Source organism: Acinonyx jubatus, chromosome A1 (assembly GCF_027475565.1).
Source record: "Acinonyx jubatus isolate Ajub_Pintada_27869175 chromosome A1, VMU_Ajub_asm_v1.0, whole genome shotgun sequence".
NCBI classification, from domain to species: Eukaryota; Metazoa; Chordata; class Mammalia; order Carnivora; family Felidae; genus Acinonyx; species Acinonyx jubatus.
This window is the reverse complement of record NC_069380.1, coordinates 127,191,468-127,216,247: the sequence shown is the minus strand read 5'-3', so window position 1 is coordinate 127,216,247 and position 24,780 is coordinate 127,191,468. Positions and strand designations below refer to the sequence as shown.

Genomic DNA, 24,780 nt, shown 5'->3' with positions numbered 1-24,780 from the left:
AAAAGATACTCTTATTTATAATGAGACCATTTTAGTTCCTGAAGAATATTTGGCCATTTACCATAAATAAAAAATATATATACCTTAATCACCTGATTTAAGATTTTGTAAAGCAACTTCTTTATTTCCTGTAGCTTTTAAAATCTTGCTTTGTTTTTATTTTTATAATTTGGGTCCATAAATATCTCAATTCATTGAACAGCTGTTTTGTGAGTAACTACTCTGTATCATGTAGCTTATTTAAGTACTCAGAAATCAAACAATCACCTTATGTTTAAGATGAGGATAATAATCCCTAGTTATATGAGTGTTGCATAGATGAGAAATACAGTTGGCACATGATGAATGATAATTATCATTAATGTGAGCATTACTAAAACGATTGGAAGCTATGGTAAGTTGAGAACAAAATGGAAGGAAAAAATGTTTCTAATTTGTATTACAAATTAAAAATGTAAACTTCAGTTTAAAATAGCCTGGGTGCTATTGGGGTGCCTGGCTGTCTCAGTCAGTGGAGCATGCGACTTTTGACCTTGGGGTTTTAGGTTCGAGCCCCACACTGGGTGTAGAAATTACTTAAAAATCTTTAAAAAAATAATAAAATAGCCATTGATTTATGTTTATTTCATTTATTTTTCAAAATATAAGGTGGGGGGGGTGAATGAAGCTACACTGGAAAATAGCTAAAGGTACCATCAAAAGACCAGAAACGGAGGCAAATAGATATGAAATACATAAAACAGGTATGTTTCTCATAAAACAGTGTTGAATAAGTATTTGCCACATGAGAAATTAATGAATGGTACAGGGTGAATTGGAAGGCAAACTTAGGAATGCTGACTGGCTTATGAATTAGCAGACATACAAGCCTCACTGGAAGCATCTCTACAGATTTTCCCAAAAATTAGTTGTGAAAGAACCCCAAGGTTAGAGTAGTAGAGTTGAAAGCACAAGGCAAAAAAAATTGGTTTAAAAAAAAAAAAAAAGGTAGTAGCTGACTTGAGATCAAAGGTGATAAAAAAAAATCTGACCTGATATTGACATTCTCAAGATTCCAACTTGCAGGGGCTAAGAGTAAAGCATTCTGAGTAATCAGTATAGTTCTCCCAGAAAAATCTGACCAGAGCCCTATGGGAAAACATAGGCATATGGCATTCACACAGGTATCACTTGGTACAATCACTTTCAAGTAAAATGAAGGCTATGCTGCATAAGTCATCTAAGGAGGGTGGTCAGAAATAAGAAAACATAAACAACAGAAAGCAAAAAAAATAAGATGACTGAAGTAGTACTAAATACACCACTTACTACAACAAATATAAATGGGTTAATGCCATCATTAAAAATTTTTTTTTAATTTTTTTTATACATTTGCTCCCTCAAAATAAGGGATCTGTGTGTAAAAAGGGGGGGGTTATCAACATAAAAAGATAACCTATAAATTACAAAAGACTTAAAAACATATTAGCAATAATAATGTAAAGATTTTGTTTGGAGCTACATTTATACAAACTGTAAAAATAAGTAAACAAATCAATAAATTAACATGACCAGGGAAAACCAGAGAAATGTGACAAAAAGTATATTTAATGATGTTAAGAAATTGTTGATTTCTATATGAGATAATGGTTTACTGTCATATTTAAAAAGAGGAGTCTTGTGTTTAAGAGACATATACTAAGATGCTTACAGATAAATTAACATCATGTTTAGTGTTTGCTTCAAAATAAGAGGAAAGATGAGTTGAGGAAAGGGAGAAAATAAAATTTAGCTATGAGTTGGTAACTGTTGCAAATGAATGATGGGTACATGGAAGTTTGTTTTATCCTTTTCTCTATATGTCTGGAATATTTCATAATTCGACAGTTAAAAATAAACTGAAAGATAAATAAAACAGAAATGATTTTCAGGCTAGAAAATCCAACTACTGTAATATTCTTTTTAAAAAAGGAAACACATATAAATAATATAAAGTACTCTATTTTATTTTATTTTAAGCTTCTTTATTTTGAGAGAGAGCATGCATAAAGAAATGGCAGAGAGAGAAGGAGAGAGAGGATCCCAAGCAGGGTCCATGCTGTCAGCACAGAGCTCGGTGCGGGGCGTGATCCAATGAACTGTGAGATTATGACCTGAGCTGAAACCTAGAGTCGATCTTAACCAACCAAGCCACCTAGGCCCCCTAAAATATCCTTCAATTTTAATTAAAATTCAATTTTATATTGATGAACCTCAATTCAAAATTACTACTTCTAAGGTTTGGTGTATACTTTCTCTGATTTGGCTTCTCAAAAGTGTTTGAGAAGTCCAAATTTAAAAGACTTTTTTTTAACCAGAAAGCTTGACATATAAAATTCAGTGGATAAAGAACATGTGGCGCGCGGGCACACACACACACACACACACACACACACACACACACACACAATGGAATTATTACTCAGCCATCAAAAAGAATGAAATCTTGTCATGTGCAAGCATGTAGATGGAACTAGAAAGTATTATGCTGAGCAAAATAGGTCAATCTGAGAAAGAAAAATACCATATGATTTAACTCATATGTGTAATTTAAGAAGCAAAACAGATGAACATAGGGGAAGGGGGAGAAGAGGGAAGAGGTAAACAAACCACAAGAGACTCCTAAAGATCAAACTGAGGTTGATGGAGAGAGGTAGGTGAGAGATGAGCTAGATGAGTGATGTGTATTAAAGAGGGCACGTGGTATGATGAGCACTGGATGTTGTATGTAAGTGATGAATCACTGAAATCTACTCCTTAAACCAATATTGTACTGTATGCTAACTATCTAAAATTAAAAAAAAAGAAATATAAATTTCAGGAAATGTTGGGGTGCCTGGGTGCCTCGGCTGAGTACCCGACTCTTAATTTCAGCTCAGGTCATGATCCCAGGGTTGTGGGATCCAGCCCTGTGTCCAGCTCTATGCTGAGCGTGAAGCCAGCTTAAGATTCTCTCTCTTTCCCTCTGCCCCTCTCCCCTGAGCTCTCTCTCTCTCACTCTAAAATTTTAAAAATTCAGGAAATGTTATTATAAATTCTGTACTTAGCACACTGATAATATGTGTGAGTCTAAATGTATCCATATAAATTAGAAAGTATATAAAATATAATTTGGCAGTAAAATGCTTTCATGAAAATCTTAGCACAAACTTTTCTTTGCTCACAAGTTTCATAAATGTTCAAATAATGCTTCATTAAAAGACTGAGAACAAAATGAAAAAAATCTTTTGGAATGTAAAATTTTCTAATAAAATTTTGAAGAGATTTATTTCATAATTATTTAAATATGACAATTTTAAAATCACTGCTAGTAGCCTAGTATAACAATTCACTATGCAAAAAGCCCTAATGAGGGTTATACAGTTTTTAAAAATGTATCCCCAAAATAAATCTAGCTACCACGTCTGATGAAACATTTGTCCTGGATTCTGAAAGAAGACGTCAACGTTACCTACTGCCCATTGCTATCCCTGCCTTGGCCCCCAACCAATTCTGTTTTGGGAACATCAACTAAACTCAGTATTATGAACAGTAACAAACTAGATACAACTCTTAAATGGCTGTATTCAATCAAGTTTAATTCATTTTTTTCTGAATGCTGAAAAGTAAATAACTATTATCTGATTCAACTCCCTGGTAAAAATCATGTAAACTTTCAGGTTTGATTTCTATTAATATAAATATCTATGCTTCTTACAAAATTATCGATCTACAGATTAGATTATAAACAAATGTCACTTTCAGGATAGACTTAAAGGTCATGAACGTCAGCCAGGTAGTTTGGATCTATTCCTCCTGGACTGAGAAACCACTAAAATGATAGCATTTCTAAATACGTGTCTCTTAATCTGATCTTGTTATTACTCTCTCCCTGCTTGAATAAACATCCCTACAGTTTTAATGATCACCTATATAAAAGTGGCTTCCAAATCTGTATTTTAATCAGTAACATCTTTGGAGCTGCAGATCTGAATATAAAATTGCCTGATTATACAGTTGTCCTATTATAACAAACAAACTCCATTTACTCTTTGACCACCCCCAATCCAAAGCCTACTTCTCTATTTGCATGTGTCCCTATTAGCCTCTATTTGCATGAATCAGTACACCACAATCCACCAGCTCTCCAGAATTAAAACAAAATCATCTTTGGCCTCTCATCTTTTCTTTCCCTTCCACCAGTCTAAGTCATTGTCAAGTTTAAAAGTTTTGCTAAATCAAAACTTTTCTTTCCATTCACATCACTTCAGTCTCATAAGAGCTCTTTCCAGGATCAAGGTCAATCTAGAAATGCTCCCATCAAATAGTATTTCAGCTCCTCCCTCTCCCCTCTAGCTCACCTTCTACAGGGCTTTTGGAGTTATTTCTCCAGCAGCTCTTATCATGTCACAAGCTTTTCAATGGCTACCTACCAGCTACAGAATAAAGTGCAAACTTCAAACTTAGAGTATTCAAGGCATTTTAGTATCTGACCCTGTCTATCCCCTCACTAGCTTTCTCTAGTTCTAATGTCCGTGGTATTTCCTACCCCTTCCAAGCCCGGACAAAGGATGCTCTTAAACCATACTTTCTGAAATTGTATTTATCAATACAAGGTGCTGATCAAATGTGTTCAGCTCCTTATCTCCCTAAATTCTCTCGGCTACAATTAAACACAAGGCACTCTCTTCCTTTTATAACATAGCTCTAATGGTCTGAAAGTTATTTCTTATAAAAAAGATAAACATGTCCCCTCTGACCTGAGTTCTAATTTAAATGTCTGCACAGATGAGCCTAATCTTTTTCTGTACAACAATCTTCCAAATATGTGAAGCTACTCCTAAATCTTCTCTTCACAGGATAAATCTCCTCAAGACTCACAGCTAATAGTCATAGATATGATTTCTAGAAATTTTCATCATTTTCACTACCTCTGTCTGGACACTCTGGATCTCTCCTGAAGTGTGATATCCAGAGCCAAACACAATACTTCAAATATTGTTTTTTGCAAATTATGCATGATATTCATCTTCCTCCCCAAATTTGGACATTCACAATGTCTATTAGCAAATTAACAACTCAAAAATAGTCTTTCAGTAATAAACTTGTCATTTTTAACTGGTTGCGGATTTTTAATAAATGTGCAAAAGATAAAGGTGAAAATAATAAAACAAGGTTCAAAGAGGTTCTAGTCAGAATCGAGTATACAAGAATTTACTTTAGGAAGAAACTCCTTTTGAAACATGAGATAAATGAAACTAGATGGATAAAAAAGCAGAGATACTATAAATAAAAAGGGTGCAACATCAAAGGAAATTTCTACACAAAGTTTGTTTGGGGACTCTTTTGCTAAGTACTCCATCATAAAGCAAGCAAACTTTCAATAAAAATATGTTAATTAACATCTTTTAATTAAAAAATGCCAACTAATAATGCTATATTCACAATCTTCTTATCCTGAAATGCCAAAATGCGTTTTAAAAAGTTAAAATTTCAACAATAAATTCTAAACTTAAATTCAACTGACTGGACAATACTCAAGAGATCTATTTTAAATTGCATAACTATCTTCGCTCTCATTAAATAATATCCTATGTGGAAAATACAGTAGTTCTTTAATGACTGGCACCACACTAATTAACTGAAGTAAAAGAAAAAAGTCATTTCCTCTGAAGAGTTCTTAAATACTCTTCAGTGATCATGTTAAATGCTCAACAATTTATTCAATTCAACGAAAACTCAAGGAGACCTCTAAAGTGCTGTCTTTTATACAAAGGAAATAAGAAAGTTCAATGATTCATTTTCTGAAAACTTGCTTTAAAACAAACTAAGGATCTTTCCCCTTGATTTACAGTGGAAGGCTTAGGAAATGTGTAATGATATTGGGAGAATGTAACGTGTATCTGTGCCACAGGCCTAAAATATCTAAGAACTGAATGACACAGATATATCATATAGCAGCATACAATGATTCTCCTACATCATCAATAAAATCCTAATTTTCTCACAACCAAGAGTACATGAATTTGAAATATCAAGCTGATATAAGTATAAATTTATAAGCACTTTGGAAAACAATCTGGTGTTATAAGATGGTTAAAGACCAACATATCCCTTGACTCACTAATTATGTTCTTAGAATACATGATTTTTTACATTTTAATCTTTCTTCAATGATACTATATTTTCACTGAAATGATACAATGAAGTTGATACAAAATTATAATAAAACCTTGGTTTGCAAGCATAATTCATTCCAGAAACATGCTTGTAACGCAAAGCACTTGCATACCAAAGCGAATTTCAAGAACCATTGGTGTTGTGAAAATGTGACATTCAGCATCATGTACTACTCATGTTGCAAGGCATCACTCATTTATCATGTTAAAATTTATTAGAAATTTTGCTTGTCTTGCAGAACACTTGCAGAACAAGTTAGTCCCAATCCAAGGTTTTACTGTATTTTTAATGGTCACAAGATTTGAACAGATATTTCACTAAAGATCTGTGGATGCCAAATAAGCACATAAAAAGATTCTCAACATTATCAGTCATTAGGAAGATGAAAATCAAAACCACAAAGAGACACCACTATGCAACTAATAGAATGGATAAAATAAAAATAAGTAATAACAACAACAAAAACCTGACAATACCAGGTGCTACTGAGGATGTGTCACTAGAATTTTCTTAACATTGCTGGCAGGAATGTAAAATAGTATAGGCAATTTGGAAAAGTGAGGTAGTTTCTTATAAAGGTATATACACATGCACACAACTCAGCAATCTCACGCCTACGTATTTACACAAGAGAAATGGAAAATGATTCACATAAAATCCTGTATGTGAATGTTTATAGAAGCTTTCTTCACAATCAACAAAAACTAGAAACAACCCAAGTCCTTTGAGTAGTGAATGGATAAACTGTGGTACACCATCAACGAAATACTACTTAGCAATTAAAAGGAACAACTACAGACAGACACATGGATGAATCTTAACTGTATTATACTGTGTGAAATAAGCTAGACTTGAAAGACTACATCCTATGTAATTTCATGTATATAACATTCTGGAAAAGGCAAAATTATAGGGACCTAAAACAGATCAGTGATTGCCAAGGGCTGGTTATGGGGTGAAGGAATGAACTTCTAAGGGGTAGAGGGAATTTGGGAAGTGACAGAACCATTCCATATCTTCATTGTGTGATAGCTACGGGACTCTATGAATTTATCAAAAAACATAAAACCACACACCAAAAAGGATGAGTGTTACTGTATGTAAATTATACTTTAAAAAAGTCAACTGATGTTCTGCATATTTCTTTAATGTTCCTGACAACTTATGGAAAAGAAAAATCTTTCCTTCTGCTTGCAGTCCGTGAAGAAAGACCGTCAACATGCTACGTAGTTTCTTTGTGGACTTAAAAAAAAAAAAAAGAAATAAAGATATATTCCCTGCCCTGAGAGTCTGGAAGCTCACTTGGGAAACAAATCTAAGATGCTAAGTTACAGAAAAAGGCTAGGCAAAACAACTTTGAGTGATAAATCATGGAAAGCACTTTACATGTGCTCTAAGAGAAAGGAAGGAAGAAGTAATTCCCTTTGACTAGAGTTAAAAGAAATGAATGGAACACAATTTAGTAAAATTCTTAGTGTTTCTCAATGCAACCATTATTATCGTGTCTAACTTTCAGATGAGGAGAATGAGACTTGGGAGGACAAATACTTCGTCCGTGTTCCCTCAGCTATTAGGTGTCAGGGCTGAAATTCTAATCCAAGCCCATCCGACCCCAAAACCTGAGATCTTTCGCATTGCGATGATGGAACAACACTGAAGAGGTTATCATGGCTGCTACGTGACGGGATTTGAGCAGACAGGAACGTCCTCTAACTTTCCAAACTCCACTACTTCGTATGAATCTTAAAAAACACCACGGCTAGTGCAATGATCTTAAAGTGAGCTCTACGGGGTTTTGGAGTGCAAATTCGTGGGGAAGGTAACATGAAGCCTTGTGAGGATCTCTTCACGGTGCGCAGAGACCTACTTCTGATACGTTGGAGTAAGGTGACGCATGTGGCCAGCGCCCCAGCGGCTGAAAAAGGTAAACACCAAGAGGAAAAAGCCGAGGCGCTCAAGATAACACCGCTTCAATTAGAGAACGCTGGACTGATCGCAAGGAGAGCACAAGAGGAGGAAAAGCTACTTTCCTGCCCTCCCAAGGCCCTCTGGTAAAAGACCTCCGTGGACCTGTCCCTGTCTGCGTCGCCCAAAGACCAGGACCAGGGCCGGGGTGTCCTCCGCCTGTGGGCTCTCTGCGTGGGGAGGACAGCTGTGTATGCTGTGCGGTGCTCTCGCGGATCGCGGCGGGGCGCACCTTACCAAGGCACTGCAACCCAGGGACGGCGGGCACACACTCGACTGGGCCGCGGCGCAAAGCTCAGAGTGAAGGGGTTGGCGAGGTGAACGAACTTGCGCTGTCCCCCTAGATGACATCACAACTGTCGCACACTGTGTTAGTTGACTAGACGCTCTCACTTTCCCCTTATTTACTGACCAAGCAGCCGCTGCGCTCGCTGTCATCTCACCTCTCCAGTTCCTGTATTCCGGAACATGGTAGTATTTGTTCCCGAACCGGTCTGTGCCGACTTGCTCCTTCGCTTCCTTTGACAGCGCTCTCCATAAGGCACGGAACAAATCCTGAGACCAACCCATGCAGTCTGTACGGCTTTCAGCGCGAATCTCAGACGGATCCGCCAGGACCCAAACACACGCGCTCTCTAGCCGCGCACCCCGCCCACCCACTTTAGCCTCACGCCCTTCTAGTAACGGCGCTCACCATTGGTCGGGTGTCATCTGGCTTGACCAATGGGAGACGCCACTGGTACAGCCTCCGCGCTCTGTCATGGCGGCGTCCGGTGTTCAAGCCGGTGTGAAGGGACAGGATGTTAGGGTTTTTGTCAGCGAGACAGACCGGTTTGGAAGACCCTCTTCGCCTCCGGAGAGCGGAGTCCACACGGAGGTAAAGAAAACCTTACTTTTTTCTCAAACAGCCCATTCAAATCTGGACCAATGGCTATGTGAGTCTTGCCTCTCACTTTCCCGCTTCATTATCACTTTACCTCCACCATACTCGCCTTTAATCTCTTCTGCCTTGCGGCCGACGAAAATAAGATACCTTTTACATTCCTGTAGGCAGGTGGGTGCGCACTCGGGTTCTGGCGAAAATCCTTTCGTTTCACCTTACTCCTCCCTCACATTACGTTTCCTCTCCACTCCCCGAGGAATAACTACTCTCCAAAGATTCCTTCATTCAGTCAGTCGACATACTTAGTGAACTCCCACTTTTACCCAAGCATTATGCTAGGAGCCGAGTGTAGGCCAAGAACTGAACCAAGTTTAGCATGACTAGAGCAGACAAGGGGGGCGGTGACAGGAGATGAAGCTGGAAATGTAGTCCGGAAGTTCAGTGAGGAAGAGCCTTGTGTGCTTGGTGAAGAGGATAATAAGGTGACAACTGTTGGATTTTGTCTTCTGCCTGGAGAGTGGATTGAAGTTGAGAGCAAGCAGCGAAAGTCAAGTTAGGTAACTGTTCTAGTTGTCAGGAGAGAGCAGGTGGAAGCCTGAGCCAGAGAAGTAGCGGCGGTGGAGTCAAAGACAGTGAGGATATATGAAAAATATTTAAGAAATAAAATCAACGAGCTATGGAAATTGTTTGGATATATAATAAATGGTGAAAAGAAAGCGTCAACAGTGATTCCCAGATAGTTGCTTTGTATAGCAGGGTGAATGATGATGGTATTCATGTAGATAGGACTTTCCAAAGGGGGGAACAAGTTTTATTGTAACTTTGCCCATACTGATTTTTTCCACATTACTTTCTCTTTTTTTTTTAATTTGTTTAAGTCTATTTATTTTGAGACAGAGACAGCATGAGTGGTGGAGGGGGAGAGAGAGAGAGAGAGAGAGAGAGAGAGAGAGAGAGAGAGAGAGAATCCCAAGCAGGCTCCACACTGTCAGCACAGAGCCTGATGTGGGGCTCAAACTCACAAAACCATGAGATCATGACCTGAGCTGAAACCAAGAGTCAGATGCTTAACGGGTTGAGCTACCCAGGCACCCCTCCCTTATTACTTTTGAAGAACCTGTGACTTGGAGAGAGGAAGACAAACTTCATGATATATATTTGATGCTCAGAAGAAATTGAGAGATCTTTAATGTGAAATAGTATGTGAAGTGATGTGGGAATGAGATCACCTAGGCACTATTTGTAGAGTAAGAAAGGCAGTTCAGTAAGAAACAATCTGAGAAAAATCAACATTTTTAAAAAATTTTTTTAGATGTTTATTTCTGAGAGAGGGAGAGACTGCAAGTAGGGAGGAGCAGAGAGAGAGAGGGAGACATAGACTCTGGAGCAGGCTCCAGGCTCTGAGCTGTCTGCACAGAGCCCAACACAGGACTCAGACCGACAAACTGTGAGATCATGACCTGAGCTGAAGTCAGACGCTTAACTGACTGAGCCACCCAGGTGCCCCAAGAAAATCAACATTTGAAGTTAGGCTGGGAAGCGTCTGGGTGGCTCAGTCAGTTAAGCGTCCGACTTCAGCTCAGGTCATGATCTCGAGTTTGGGGGTTTGAGCCCCATGTCGAACTCTGTGCTGACAGCTAAGAGCCTGGAACCTGCTTCAGATTGTCTCCCCCTCTCTTTTTGCCTCTCCCCCACTCACACTCTCTCTCAAAAATAAATAAACATTAAAATAAATAAATAAAGTTAGGCGGAAGAAGACTTCAAAGAGGAGTTGAAGGAAAACCAGGGTGATGAAGTGTCATGTACACTAAAAGAAGACTGTTTAAAGAGGAAGCCATGAAATGTGTCGTTTGCTGGCCCTAGCGCCCTTCTTTGCTCTCAGTGGTTCCCCATCCCATTATTCTCTCTATTCAATTTATTAATACTGAAATTGTATTATGTATTTATTTTTTTATTAGTTTATTGTTTTCTTAACCCTTATGAGAAAAAAGACATGAGAAAAGAGGCCTAGAAGAGTTTGTATTAAGCGGATGGTGTTATTCAAGAAATAGGAATTAGGAGGAATTAAAAGTATACATTATATCTAAACAGCAGGGTAGTCACGGATGGCCTTGAAAAGAGTATTTTCAGAAGAATTGTGGGAATAAAAATAAGATTTCAGTGAGTTGGAGAATGACAGAGGAAAGGAAGTGGGAACTGCCAACATTAATGACTTTTTAATTGTCGACTCTCTCTTTAAAGAGAAAAGCAGAGTATAGTTAGTTACTGAAAACTGATACATATGATTTTTTCTAATATCCCAAAAGAAGAACTCACCTGCTATATTAGTTATCAGTGGATGGGTAACAAAGTACCCCCAAAACTTAGCAGCTTAAAACAACAAAAGATTTACGGTAAAGCCCTGGTTTGTGAGCTTAATTCGTTCCGGAAACATGCTTGTAACCCAAATCACTTGCATATCAAAGTGAATTTCCCCATAGGAAATAATGGAAACTCAGATAATTTGTTCCACAACCCAAAAATATTCATATAAAAATGATAACGATATTGTATTATAATACGAAATAATAAAGAATACCAAATATAAAGAAAAATAAACAAATGAACCTGCATTTTGAAAACCTTTGTTGCTGGTGTGAGGGAGACGAGAGAGGAGGGTTATAGTGTAGGATGACTCTCACTATCACTCATGGAATTACTGCTGTCTATTGGCTCAATGTAATCTTTTTCTGCATGGGAACCATTGTATATGCTCATGTGGATGTTGACTACAGTACAGTATTAATAAACTTCTATCATATACTGTATTTAATGAAACTGGCAGTAAGGCAGTAGAGGAAAGGGTCTATATCTACAGGCAGCCAGATCTAGAAGGAAGTAAAGCATTCCTAAGCTTACTCTTGTATGGAAAAGCAAAGGACTATCCTGTCCTACCACAATTACAAACAGACAAAAATAATAAACTATTGTAATGCATGATAATAATCTTTTGCCTGTTTTCACGAAGCAATTTATGTGTTTTGTATTCTAAAATGTTGCATCAGCTTTATATTTAGTATTGTGCTTTTAGAATGGGAAAATATGTTTCAAATACTGCATTTAATTTTAACTAAATAAGTAAACATTAAATCTTTTTTAAGCAAGCTGATCTTTGATGATCAGTTTTAAGCATGATTGATATTGCATCCACTGTTGTCCCCTTGTCCCCAACCCCAGTCAGTGCAGGATAGGCAGCAATTCCTACTCAGCTCATTGATCCATTCTAATAAAAGCATATAGACATATCCAGAGTTTTTTATTTCAATAATTCCAAGAACCCAAGTTTTATTTCAGTGACTGTAAAAACTCAAAATTTACTTTTATCAAAATTTGTCAGTCTTCTCTGATAATTTAGCTTGTTTCCACCAAGTAGTTCTGCAATTCTTCCATTATGATCAGTAAACATTGGAAAGTGAATGAACTTGCCTGTTGGACCTTTAATTTTTGTGAAAATAACTGTACTTTTTAAAAAAGAATCAGCTTTATTTTTTAATCTAGTAAGTTCAGAAGTCTTATTATATCAGTAAAAATTTAAATCATGTCAGCTACTGAGAGTCTAAAACAGTGTTTTTTTTCAGTCTTTTAATTTTAAATAGTCCTTGATCTGAAGAAGCAATTAAGTAAAGCTCTTTGTTAAAATTCCGTGACCTAATTATTCTGATTATGCCATTTTATTTTATTAAGATTTATTTTTTGAAGTTTATTTATTTTTAGAGAGAGAGTGTGCACACACACAAGCAGGGGAGAGGCAGAGAGAGAATCCCAAGCAGGCTCCATGCTGTCAGCACAGAGCCCAGTGCAGGGCTCAAACCTACCAACAGCGAGATAATGACCTGAGCCAAAATCAAGAGCTTAACTGAGCCACCCAGGCGACCCAAGATTTATTTTCTTTTTAGAGAGAGAGAGAGAGAGCGAGCGCTACCATGAACAGGGAAGAGGGGCAGAGGTAGAATCAGAAGCAGACTTCACTCTCAGTGTGGAGCTTGGTGTGGAACTCAATCCCACGACTCTGGGATGGTGACCTGAGGGAATCAAGAGTCAGGTACTCAACCAGCTGACTGAGCCACTCAGGTGCCCCTGCTTATGCCATTTTAATATGAGCTAATGAAATACAAATGCAGAAAGAGTTGCTATTCTTACAAAAACTACATAGACCACTTTTGAAATAATTCAAACAAATGGCTTAACATAAAATGCTGTTCAGTAAGGTATATTGATTGAGAAAATGTTATAAAAGACTTGGGGAAAATACAAAACGATGGAACAGTTTTTCTCAACTTTGCCATAACATAGGAATCACCTAGGGTCTTTGGAAAAAGTATTTGTGCCAAAGTTCCAACCCTAAAGATTCTGATTTAATTGGTCCAGGCCACTGGGATTTCTTGAAAGCTCCCTAAGTGATTGTTAGGTTTAGCCAGGATTGACAACTATTGCTGGAGAAAGATTCCACATTCATTTGCTTTGCATAGGTCCAAGATTCCATATTCATTTGCTTTGCATATGCCTTAAATGTTTATTCAACTAAAACAAACAAGGTAATAAAAACATCTTTTGCGTATTTACCCAAATGGATACAAAAATACTGATTCGAAGGGGCATATGCACCCCAATGTTTATAGCAGCATTATCAACAATAGCCAAGCTATATAGAAAGAGCCCAAATGTCCATTGACTGATGAATGGATAAAGAAGATGTGGTATATATAATGGAATATTAGCCATAAAAAGAATGAAGTCTTGCCATTTGCAACAACATGGATGGAGCTAGTGTTTTGTGCTAAGTGAAATAAGTGAGAGAAGGACAAATACCTTGTGATTTCACTCATTAGAATTTAAGAAACAAAACAGATGAACATAGGGGAAATGCAAAAAATAGAGAGGGAGGGAAACCATAAGAGACTCTTCACTATAGAGAATAAACTGAGGGTTGATGGAGGGAGATGGCGGGGAATGGGCTAAGTAGGTGATCGATTTTAAGGAAGGCACTTGTGATGAGCACTGTTATATGGAAGTGATAAATCACAGAATTCTACATCTGTAATCAATGTCACCATATATGTCAGCTAACTAGAATTTCAATAAAAACTTGAAATCATAAAATGAGTTAATAAAACATTTTAAGAAATCTCTGAAAATCATAGAATCATATAATTATGGGTATGGTTTATAAAGGAAAGATGATATGGCACTCTGTTCAGCACATTTAATTCTACTTCAGACAATTGGCATATAAATATTCAGGTAGTCCTTTCTTTGTGTAATGGTGCACATCTATAAAACTAATTGTGCTCACTGAACCTAGGAAAGGTAACTTTAATAATCGGTGGAGAAACTATTATTCTGTGGTATTTAAAATTTCTTTGTCAAACACTAACCTTTTATTGTCAGTCATAAATACATAAAAAATGAAAAAAACAGTAAACCTTTAGTACACGTTAATGTAAAACATTAGAAACAATTTGAACTACAGTTCTCTCTTTATATTAAAAAAACCAGGGGCAGTGCCTGGGTGGCTCAGTTGATTAAGCATCCAACTTCGGCTCAGGTCATGATCTCGCAGTATGTGAGTTTGAGCCCCACATGTGGCTCAGAGCCTGGAGCCTGCTTTGGATTCTGTCTCCCTCTCTACCCCTCTCCCACTCATGCTGTCTTGCACGTGCTCTTTCTCTCTCTCTCTCTCAAAAGTGAATAAACATTAAAAAAATTTTTTTTGTTTTCATTAAAAGAAACAGGGTGCCTGAGTGGCTCAGTAGGGTAAGTGTTCAATTCTTGATTTTGGCTCAGGTCATGATCTCACTGTTTGTGAATTCGAGTCCCATGTCAGGCTTTGGTGCTGACAGTGGGAGTCTGCTTGGGATTCTCTCTTTCTGCCCCTCTCTCTGCCCCTCCCCTGCTCACCCTCTCTCTCTCTCTCTCTGAGTATTTTCATTGTATAACTTATAATACAAGTAGAGCATCTTCTCTATATCTTGCCTAATTATCATTCTTTCTAAGTCTGAATCAGATTTGAACATTTTATCCTTTGCATTTCAATGTCGTGAAATATCTCTGAGAGGTTTTTTTTGTTTTTGTTTTTGTTTTTTTAATGTGAGTGTTTTTGCCAGTGTTGTTTCCTCTAGAACATCCTTAGCCTTTTCATCACAACCACTTTTCATCATTTATTTGGGTAGGTTCACTCACCTGCATTGATTTCCTCAGTGTGCCTCTTTAGACTTTGTCAGGTGGCCATAGTGTCAATATTTCCACAGTCAGCTATTTCTTCTGTATTTCCATTTGCAGTCCATTTAAGCTTTACTTCCAGCATTATCACTTAGCGTTTCTTTGGTGCTCTTTCATTTTGTTGGCCAATTCTCTCTTATAATTACCCATTTTTCTAAAATTTCTTACAGGATTATCTCAGAAGCACAGACCTTTACAGTTTGTGTGTGAACTGAATAACAAATGCACAGTAACCAATCACTTACAGACTTTGAAAGAAGTCATGTAAATTGGTCACAAGCTATGATGTGCATGTTATTTTTGTGGTGATTTGTGGACTGAAAAGGTAGTATCCAACTTTGTGTTTTATGCTGTTAGTCACGGTTAACATACTGTAGTAAATGACTTTTGAGCCACATTGTTGGGGGTCTGGTATTTAACTAAATCCTGGTACCTGAAATTCTGTTTAGTTTGCAGATTGTACAAAGTGAGGACTGCTTGTATATTTAAGTTAAGATAAAGCATTTAAAGTAGGGCTTCTTTTTAAAGATTCCCCTCATTAAGTGATGTCTTTGCTTAACTAAACAACTGCATAGTCATATTTTATTTAAAGATGTCTACTCTAATTTGCTCCAAGGTCTTCCTTGTCAATGATTAAAGACAAAAGCATGAGCACTGATTTGCAAAGTTTATAATTCCTAACCCCAGTTTTTTTCACAACATTCTTGAGGTATATTTGACATATAATAAACTGCACATTTAGTTAGAGAAAACAGTTTGATGAGTTTTGACATACATATACACTTTTTAAACCATTACCATCAGGATAACAAATATCCACAAGCCAAAAATTTCATCATAATTCCTTTTATTTCTTTCCCTGCTTCATCCTGTTCTGCTCCAGGAAACCACTCCTCTGCTTTCTGTCAGCATATATTACTGTGCATATGCCAGAATTTAGTATAAATGAAACTGTGTTTTGTCTGACTTTTCATTGAGCATAATTATTTTGAAATTTCTCCTTTTGATTCCTTTTTATTGGTAAGGAATATTCTCTTTTCTGGATATATAACAGTTTATCCATTCACTTTTTTTTTAATGTTTATTTATTTTTGAGAGAGACAGAGTGCAAGCGGGGAAGGGGCAGAGAGAGAGAGAGAGAGAGAGAGAGACAGACAGAATCCGAAGCAGGCTTCAGATTCTGAGGTGTCAGCACAGAGCTGGATGTGGGGGCTGGAACTTGTGAACGGGGAGATCATGACTTATGCTGAAGTCGGATGCCCAACCGACTGAGCCATCCAGGTGCCTCTATCCATTCAGTTCTTGGTGAACATTTAAATGTTTCCAGTTTTTGGCTATTATATATAAAGCTACTGTGAATGTTCATGTACAAATCTTTGTGTGGATACATGTACATATCTTTGTGCTTTTATTTCTCTTGGATCCATGCCTAATTTTTGAATGACTAGAGTATATGCTTCACTTTTTTTTTATTTATTTATTTATTTATTTTTATGTTTTTCTTTTTTATTTTTGAGAGAGAGACAGAGACAGAGCATGAGTGGGGAAGGAGCAGAGAGAGAGGGAGATAGAGAATCGGAAGCAGGCTCCAGGCTCTGAGCTACCGGCCCAGAGCCTGACGCAGGGCTTGAACTCACGGACAGTGAGATCATGACCTGAGCCAAAGTCAGATGCTTAACCAACTGAGCCACGCAGGCACCCCTTATTTATTTATTTTTGAGAGAGAGAGAGCAACAGCGCCAGCAAGGGAGGGGCAGAGAGGGAATCCCATCTGGCTCCACCCTATCAGCGCAGAGCCTGACATGGGGCTCAAACCCACGAAACCACAGGATCACTATCTGAGATAAAACCGGGAGTCAGAGGCTCAACCAACTGAGCCACCCAGGTGCCCCTATGCTTCACTTTTTAAGAAACTGGTAGTTTTGTAAAAACTTACATTCCCACCAGTGGTGGATGAGTGTGCTAGTTGCGCATATTCCTTTCCTTTTTTTGGGGGGTGGGGGGTTATTTAAACATTATTTAATATTCAATTTTAATTAATCTCTTGTGACATCTCTTTATATGATATTTTTGGTGATTGTTCTAGGAATTATAAAATACCCACTTTCATTCTCTCCTTAGAATCTGTAGTTTACTGCTTCATTTGGCATATAGAAATTTTACCACTTTTAACCCTCCACCATATGTTGTTGTCTTTACATATTGTGAACCCCATAAGATAATGTTATACATTTTTTTCAACTGCCAAGCATACTGTAAGGAGAGTTGTCTATTATATTGGCCTAGATATTTATGACTTCTTTTGCTCTCTCTTCAATCCTGATGTCCCAGGTTTCCTTCCTGTATCATTTCCCTTCTGTCTGAGGAACTTTGTTTAGCTCTTCTTTTAGAACATGAACCAAAATTCCTAGCATGAACATGCATGTTCCTAACATGTAGCAAAACTCCATACTCTCAGATATTCATCACAGTGCACCTTGTTTACTCCATAGAGTTTAGGCACAGAGAACCATTCCTATCCAGGAATAATGGGAACCCACCTGAAATCCCAGAAGCAGACAAAAGCCAATCTTGTAGGTAGACCTTTCTAAGGATAGCAGTCTCTGGCCTGCTATATTAACTCTTTTTGCACACCTTGTCTCCATCTACACACACCATATCCTCATTTCCCTGTCGCATTACCCTCCTACTTTCCTTCATTTAACCCCTCTTAGTTCATTAAAACTTCAGTCCTAAAGTCTTTAGTTTGGGCAGAGGTAGGTTTCCATACACTGGCAGGGATTAGATTGGTCTAAAGTGATAATGCAGACCCTAACCAGGTTGAGGAGGTGCTCTTAAGTGTGGGGACTGACCAGCCCAGGCAGTGGAGTGTCAGGGGAGGTAGAAATCAAAGCCCAAGCCTGGTGAGCAGCATTCTTTTTGGGGATGGGGATGATATTGGTGACAGGAGATCGGTTACATATAATGATATTGATCAAAGAAATATATTCATGATAATGAGAGCCACATTTCTCACTGTTCAGAGAAAGGAACTCAAGGAAGGGATGATTACCTTTGTTTATGTTTGTATATTATTTTACTGGTTACAAGAAGCACACATTAATGATATAATCTGAAAAATCATCAAATAGAAAAACATTTTAAGAAGAAATGGAAATTTCAATGGAAAATGTGAAAAATTATTTTGTGGTGAAATATTGAATCTCAGAGATAGGAGAACAGCATAATGGTCTGGAGAAAAAGGATCAGAGTTCAGATCCAGTTCAGCCAATTATTAGATGTATGACCTTGGGAAGATTAGTTATGTCTTAGTTTTATAATCAGGAAAAGCAGTTAATAATGTAACCTACCACCTAGGTTACCACTTATTACACTTACTATTACCACTAATTACAGAGTCAGTGAACAATAGGCTTTTAATATTAGCTGTAACTGTTACTGATCAAGGTCAGACAAACAGTAAGTGTTAGACTGGATATTTGAACCTAAGGCTAAACTTGTTCCAGAAGACAAAGCCACATGTATATCTTTATTTTTTTCTATTTATTTTTTAAATTTTATTTAAATTCAAGTTAACATATCCATGTATATCTTTAAATCAAACATTTGATATTGCTAAAATGGTTACCAAAATGTTTACAATTACTAATACTGCTACTGTGAGTGCATAAAAGTATCAGTTTATATCTTTTCTAGCAGTGTGCATTGTTATTTTTTTTAAATAAAACTACCAATTAGGCTAAAAATTTTCATGTAAGTTAGCATCATGTTGATCAATAATGAATTTAGAAATCATTCTGGTTAAATTAATGTAAATGTTTTTTAACATCCAACAGATTAAGACAAATTCTAATATTTAACCTTCACTGGGCTCTTACTATGTGCTAGTCATTGTGATGAGCACTTTCCGTGTATTAACTCATTTAATGTTAATATCCTCTCCAGAATAAGGATAGCTTACATTTAGGTAATATCAGAAATTTCATTCATCTTAATTTGTAAGAGTACTTATTAACTATTTTGACTTATAGATATTTAATTGTGTTTTTAAAAATGTGCTTAATTGTTGAATTAAACATCCTCATCATGTATTTCTGCCTAAGGCATAAGAAACACCAAGGATTTTTTTGTTAAATACTGTAATTCAAGCTTTTGTCCACTAGGTGTCCTCAGTTAAGTTTAAGATACCAGAATTTAACTTTTTCTTCATGAACATTTCAGTCTGTAAATATCTTAATGAAGTACACCCATTATTTTTTTAAGCTTCTTTTTAAGTTTATTTACTTATTTTGAGAGAGAGAGAGGAGAGAATCCCAAGCATACTCTACAGTGACAGCACAGAGCCCAGTGTGGAGCTTGAACCCACAAACCAGAAGATCATAACCTGTGGCATACCAGGAGTTGAATGCTCAACCAACTAAGCCACCCAGGTGCCTTAAAGTACACCCTTTAAATGAAGTTTAAAATAATGCTTCAGGAGAAATTCCATATATGTAAGTGTTAGTACTGTTGATATTTTTTAAATTCATGTAAGGTCTTTAAAAATCTGTAAATATCTTTGAATGTGTGGTAGAATATTTAAACATTACTTGCAATTTTTGCAATATGTGTAATTTTGGTGAAATAAGGACGTTTTTAATGTTTAAATTACTTTTTTATTCTGTCTTTCTTCCCCCCTCCCCTTTCCATTTTTATATTTTATTCAAGGGTTTTGGGACTGGAGTTAAACAAAGACAGAGATATTGAAAGGATCCATGGCAGTGGAGTTAATACCCTTGACATTGAACCTGTTGAAGCAAGATAGTAAGTTTATTACACTTACACATTTTTTGTCAAAGTGAGATGCAGTCAAATCTTGCTTTCTAATTACTTATGTTAATGGTTCCATAAAAATTAGTAAAATTTCTAAATTGTAGCATTTTAAATCTGACATTACTGATTTAAATAAACACAAAACGTTGCCAGGTAAACATTTCCAAACTACTTTATTTTATTTTCTTTATGTTTATTTATTTTGAGAGAGAGAGAGAGAGAGTGTGCCGTGCATGTGCCAGCGGGGGAAAGGCAGAGAGAGAGAGAGGGAGAGCGACCAGGCAGGTTCTGTGCTGTCAGTGCAGAGACAGATGCGGGGCTCAGTGTCACAAATTGTGAGAATGTTCATTGTGAAGTCAACAGACATTGAAACTTTTGATTGCAGAGGGCTTTTAAGTGCTGGATTGTGTGTCTTAAGTGCCATTTTAAAATAGAGTTGCTAAACCATGAGAGAGTCTTAAATATAGAGAACAAACTAATGGTTGCAGGGGAGGTGAAAGGGCATGGGCTAAAAGGGTGATGGGCATTAAAGAGGGCACTTGTTGGGACGAGCACTGGTAAGTCTGACTGATAAGTCACGAATCACTAAATTCTACTCCCAAAACCAATAGTACACTATATGTTGACCAACTTGAATTTAAATAAAAAAAAATAAAAGGGGGCCCTGGGTGGCTCAGTTGGTTAAAGGTCAGACTCCGGCTTAGGTCACGATACTCTGGTTCAGGTCATGATTTCAGTTTGTGAATCTGAGCCCAGCATTTGTCTCGCATGATGTCTCTGCCAACAGCCCAGAGCCTGCTTCAGATCCTGTTTCCTCCTCTCTCTGCAGAGAGAGGAGGGAAAGGGAAAAGAAAAGTAAAGAAAATACAAATATGAAGAAAAAACGGAGTTGCTACTCTAAAGGAGTCTAATGGGAAAACAAATATAAAAAGTGAAAGTATATGGTGGAGAATTAAGCTTGAAAAATCCAGACCTGTATTTGAGCTCCTCCTGTCTTTACCACTTGGCAGGTGAGTGACCTTGAGCAACATACCTAACCCTTTTAGTTCTCAGTTGCCTTAGCTATGCAATGCCAAAAATAATAACTACGTTACAAATTTGTTGTCATTTAAATGAGATTATATGTGTAACATGCTTAGCATAGGACCTGGCATATCATTAGAGGTTGCCCCCACTCCTATTAATCAAAAGCTTATCACCTATGCTTTTACTCCTTTCAGTCCATTCTCCACACAGCAGCTGATGCTTTAAAAAATGCAGATATCAACATACCATCCACCCACTTAAAACTCCTCTTGATCCCACATTGTTTTACAAGAAAGTTCAAAAAGCTTCATGTGGTCTGTAATCAGAACAACTGTAAAGTAACTAAGGTTTGTTGTGTCATGTTACATATAACATCACCCCAGAATTTTTATATTATAATGAAGTGTTATTACTATTTACATTAAAATCAACCAGATAGGTTCGATAGAATTGTTTTTTATTTTCAGCTACTTGTCATAGTCCCACCTAGTAGTATATGAGAAACACGTACAGTGAACACATTCTCACTTTAACGCATGGTTAAATCTAAAAGGCGATTTGTGACAATTATTTCCTTTGTTCTGAACTTTTCCACATGCAACATAGTACCTCCCATTCAAGGTCCACTGTGGGCTATTTGCTTATAAAATAATGACATGAACAGTAAGTGATAGCTAATTTTTTTTTTTTTTTTTTTTTGGTCATGGGTGCTGGTGGAAAAGATACTAAGTACTGCCTCTCCAGCCAGCCATTTGGAATAGAGATCACTTGTCTGACCTGTGAAGTACATGAAGCTAGTAGGCTACCAGTTGACAGAGTCAATGAGAAGTATGGGAAATTACAGATTATATGTGCATAAAATATGTGGAAAATACAGGCTGAGGAGTCTTTTTACAGAGCATATTGAGAAAAGTCAAGATTTTCAATACAGTTTTTTCCCCAGTGAATGGTAAAAATTTGTAACTATTTCAGATGTTTGCTAAGACTTGTTTTTTGCATTAAACCCTTTTGACAGCAAAGAGTAATAAAAAGATATGTTTAATGGAAAATTAAATATTGATGTCTTTCTCAAGAAAACCAGTGCACATGTAATTTGTTCAAAATGCTTTTTAATATTTTCCAACCACCATGAGAGTTGTGATATCACTGAAACCAGAGTCGAAACCAGAATATACACATCTGATAAAGAAGGATTTATTTCCAAAGTTAGGAGTTATTTTAAGAAGTCTACCTGAAAATAATGTTTTAACAAGTACAGTTGCATAAAGTATGTTTGCACACCATTCTATGAAGCTCAAATTTTGTTTGATATCTTCTAAATTCTTCTAAGTTAATTTTATTAATTTTGTAGTTGTTAAAAGTTATAAATATTTTCCTATATACACACTTAGTTAACTACAAAAGTTTTATAGTGAACACATTAGCATGGCATTACTTGCTGTCTTTCTTTACTACCCATCATTGACCAGATTTTTAGAACTGTCTCAGCAAAGAACTTTGAAGAACTACTTTTAAATTAACCTTATTGTTCTACAAATTGGTATTTAATTTTTCTTAAAACAAGTCTATAAATCAATGCTGCTTGAACATGCTCCTGGCTCGTGAACCCTTTATAATTGGTGTACAAGATAAGGAGCTTGTACCAGAATGTAAATTTATTATATCACTAAATACACAATTTAGATGAGCTGAGATATTTTTGGTAGCAAGATTTTCTCAGTGAGGAAAGAATTGTGTTCATTTCTGGCACGAGATCCTTATCTTGCATGTTAAATAACAAACTGAAGAGGGCAACATAAAAAATGAATGTATAATACTTCTAACAAGTATAATTGATCAGATATCCCCCCAAACCACAAAATATGGATGAGTGGGAACAAATCACTGATAACTACTAGGTCCGTGTCATATCATTGTATGTCAAAAGAGGCAATGAAAGCCAGTCTAATAGACCTGATAACTCCAAAATAAGAGTTAGTTGAAAGTTTAGCAAGCTAATTTCACCACAGTGGATGACACTGGAGAGGATGACATACTCCCAATTATTAAGGGGTTCACAGTAAGACTGGAAGGGGCTGGACCAGTCTGGGCCCTGTAATCTCTCCACCTAATCAACTTAAGATTTCCTAAAAGACAAAACTGAGGAGAAACTGTTTGGAATAGAATCCAAATTGAGCATTAGAGGGACCACAGAAACAAAAAAAGATGGCTCAGGTAAAAATTGGGGAGGTGAATAGAACCAAGAGTTCTCTGAAAATGAGCTACCATGTTTTGAACCATCTTATAAAAAAAGAGGAGGATATCCTAGAGATACAAAATGTAAATATTATTCTAAACCAGGCCTCTCTTTTGAAAGTTGAAGAAAATTTAGTATAAACGTGAGCAAAATAATAGGATTAAAATCAAACTCCATTCAAAATTAGTGTAAGAGCAAAGGGACTAAGTAATACCCTTATAGTAGTTGTGCCAGAAAAATATACCCACAAAATAGGTGAAAACCCTAACCTAATATTTCAAAACTAGCTAAAAGTCATTTTAAAAAGATACAACATGTGAAAGAATAACAAGTTGGAATTAGGAAAACTTGTAAATGAGATGAACAAACTCAAGAAAAAATGATAAATAAAAGAAAAATGTTTTCAGAAATGAAAACTAAAGCATAAGGTACATAAGCAAATGAATACAAGAGGTAGTACCCTAGAAATAGAAAGTAGAAAGGGGGAAATTTCTAAAAATCAAAAAGAAATGGAGAAAGACAAAGGACTCAAGAGATACGGACATACTTGGAAGATAGGCAAAGAATAGCCAACATCCCATATAATAGGAATTCCCAGAGATGAAACGCAAAGGAGGAGAATAGAGTCAATATTAAATCTATAGTCCAAGAAGACTTTCCTAAAATAAGTCAGATCTGAAACTACATATAAAGGAAAGAAATCATATTTTAACTAAAACTGATTTGGGGCTTTATACCAAAGAAGTGAAGTTTCTTGTCTGAGATCTTCAAGGAAATAGTGTGAATCAGGGATTGGATATCCAGCCAGACTGATTTTCAAGTACAAAAGAAGAGACAAATTGTCAGTAACATACAAGAATTCAGGGACTATTGCACTCACTAGCCCTTTCCTAGGAATTTACCAGAGAGTAAAATTACAGAACCAGAACGAGTAGAGAGACAGAAACATGAGGTTTGACTATGAGTAATAAGAGTAACAAGTGGCAATACTTTATTTGTCCATAGATCTGTCTTTTGTGGTAGATTGTAGACCCTGGAAAAACAGAAACTATGCCTGCCTTGTTTGCAGTTATGCTAGCAGGTGCTCAAAGTTGAATGAAGTGAGTAAATGTGTTTTTAATAATAGAGGGAAGGAATCTAACATTTATTGATCCTTTATCTCTTTGAGGCCATGTAAACCTCACTTGTATTTAACTTACACGACTTCTTTATGATTTGGGTGAAAATGCACCCTTTTTCACAAATGTTAAAAGGCTTAGTAACTTGCTTAGAGTCAGATCGTTCCTTGTTAACAGCTAGTCTGTCTGGTTCCATTTTCTTTTAGCACAATTTTAATTAGGACATTAAGAATGACTTCGTAATAATTAAGATAAATCTTTTGCCATCTTGTTTCTATTGTCCATTCTTTTTGGAATTATAAAGA

General features: G+C 36.6%; 2 protein-coding genes across 6 annotated transcripts in view; one reads left to right on the top strand and one right to left on the bottom strand.

The window, feature by feature from the left end:
- NDUFAF2 (NADH:ubiquinone oxidoreductase complex assembly factor 2) overlaps nucleotides 1–8,790 on the bottom strand; it is a 168,202-nt gene extending 159,412 nt beyond the window's left edge. The window contains exon 1 of the mRNA XM_015073819.3: nucleotides 8,586–8,790. Coding sequence (XP_014929305.1) covers nucleotides 8,586–8,712 — 127 coding nt within the window. The 5' untranslated portion in view covers nucleotides 8,713–8,790. The remainder of the gene's footprint in view (nucleotides 1–8,585) is intronic.
- Nucleotides 8,791–8,861: 71 nt separating this feature from the next.
- ERCC8 (ERCC excision repair 8, CSA ubiquitin ligase complex subunit) overlaps nucleotides 8,862–24,780 on the top strand; it is a 62,056-nt gene continuing 46,137 nt past the window's right edge. For 2 of the 5 annotated variants that reach the window (XM_053223261.1, XM_015073818.3), the window contains exons 1-2: nucleotides 8,862–9,019; nucleotides 19,991–20,086. In XM_053223261.1, coding sequence (XP_053079236.1) covers nucleotides 8,943–9,019; nucleotides 19,991–20,086 — 173 coding nt within the window. In that variant the 5' untranslated portion in view covers nucleotides 8,862–8,942. Of the gene's footprint in view, nucleotides 9,020–19,573; nucleotides 19,777–19,990; nucleotides 20,087–20,360; nucleotides 24,458–24,780 lie in introns of those variants that run through there. The other 3 variants (XM_053223266.1, XM_053223262.1, XM_053223263.1) reach the window with 3 other exon arrangements.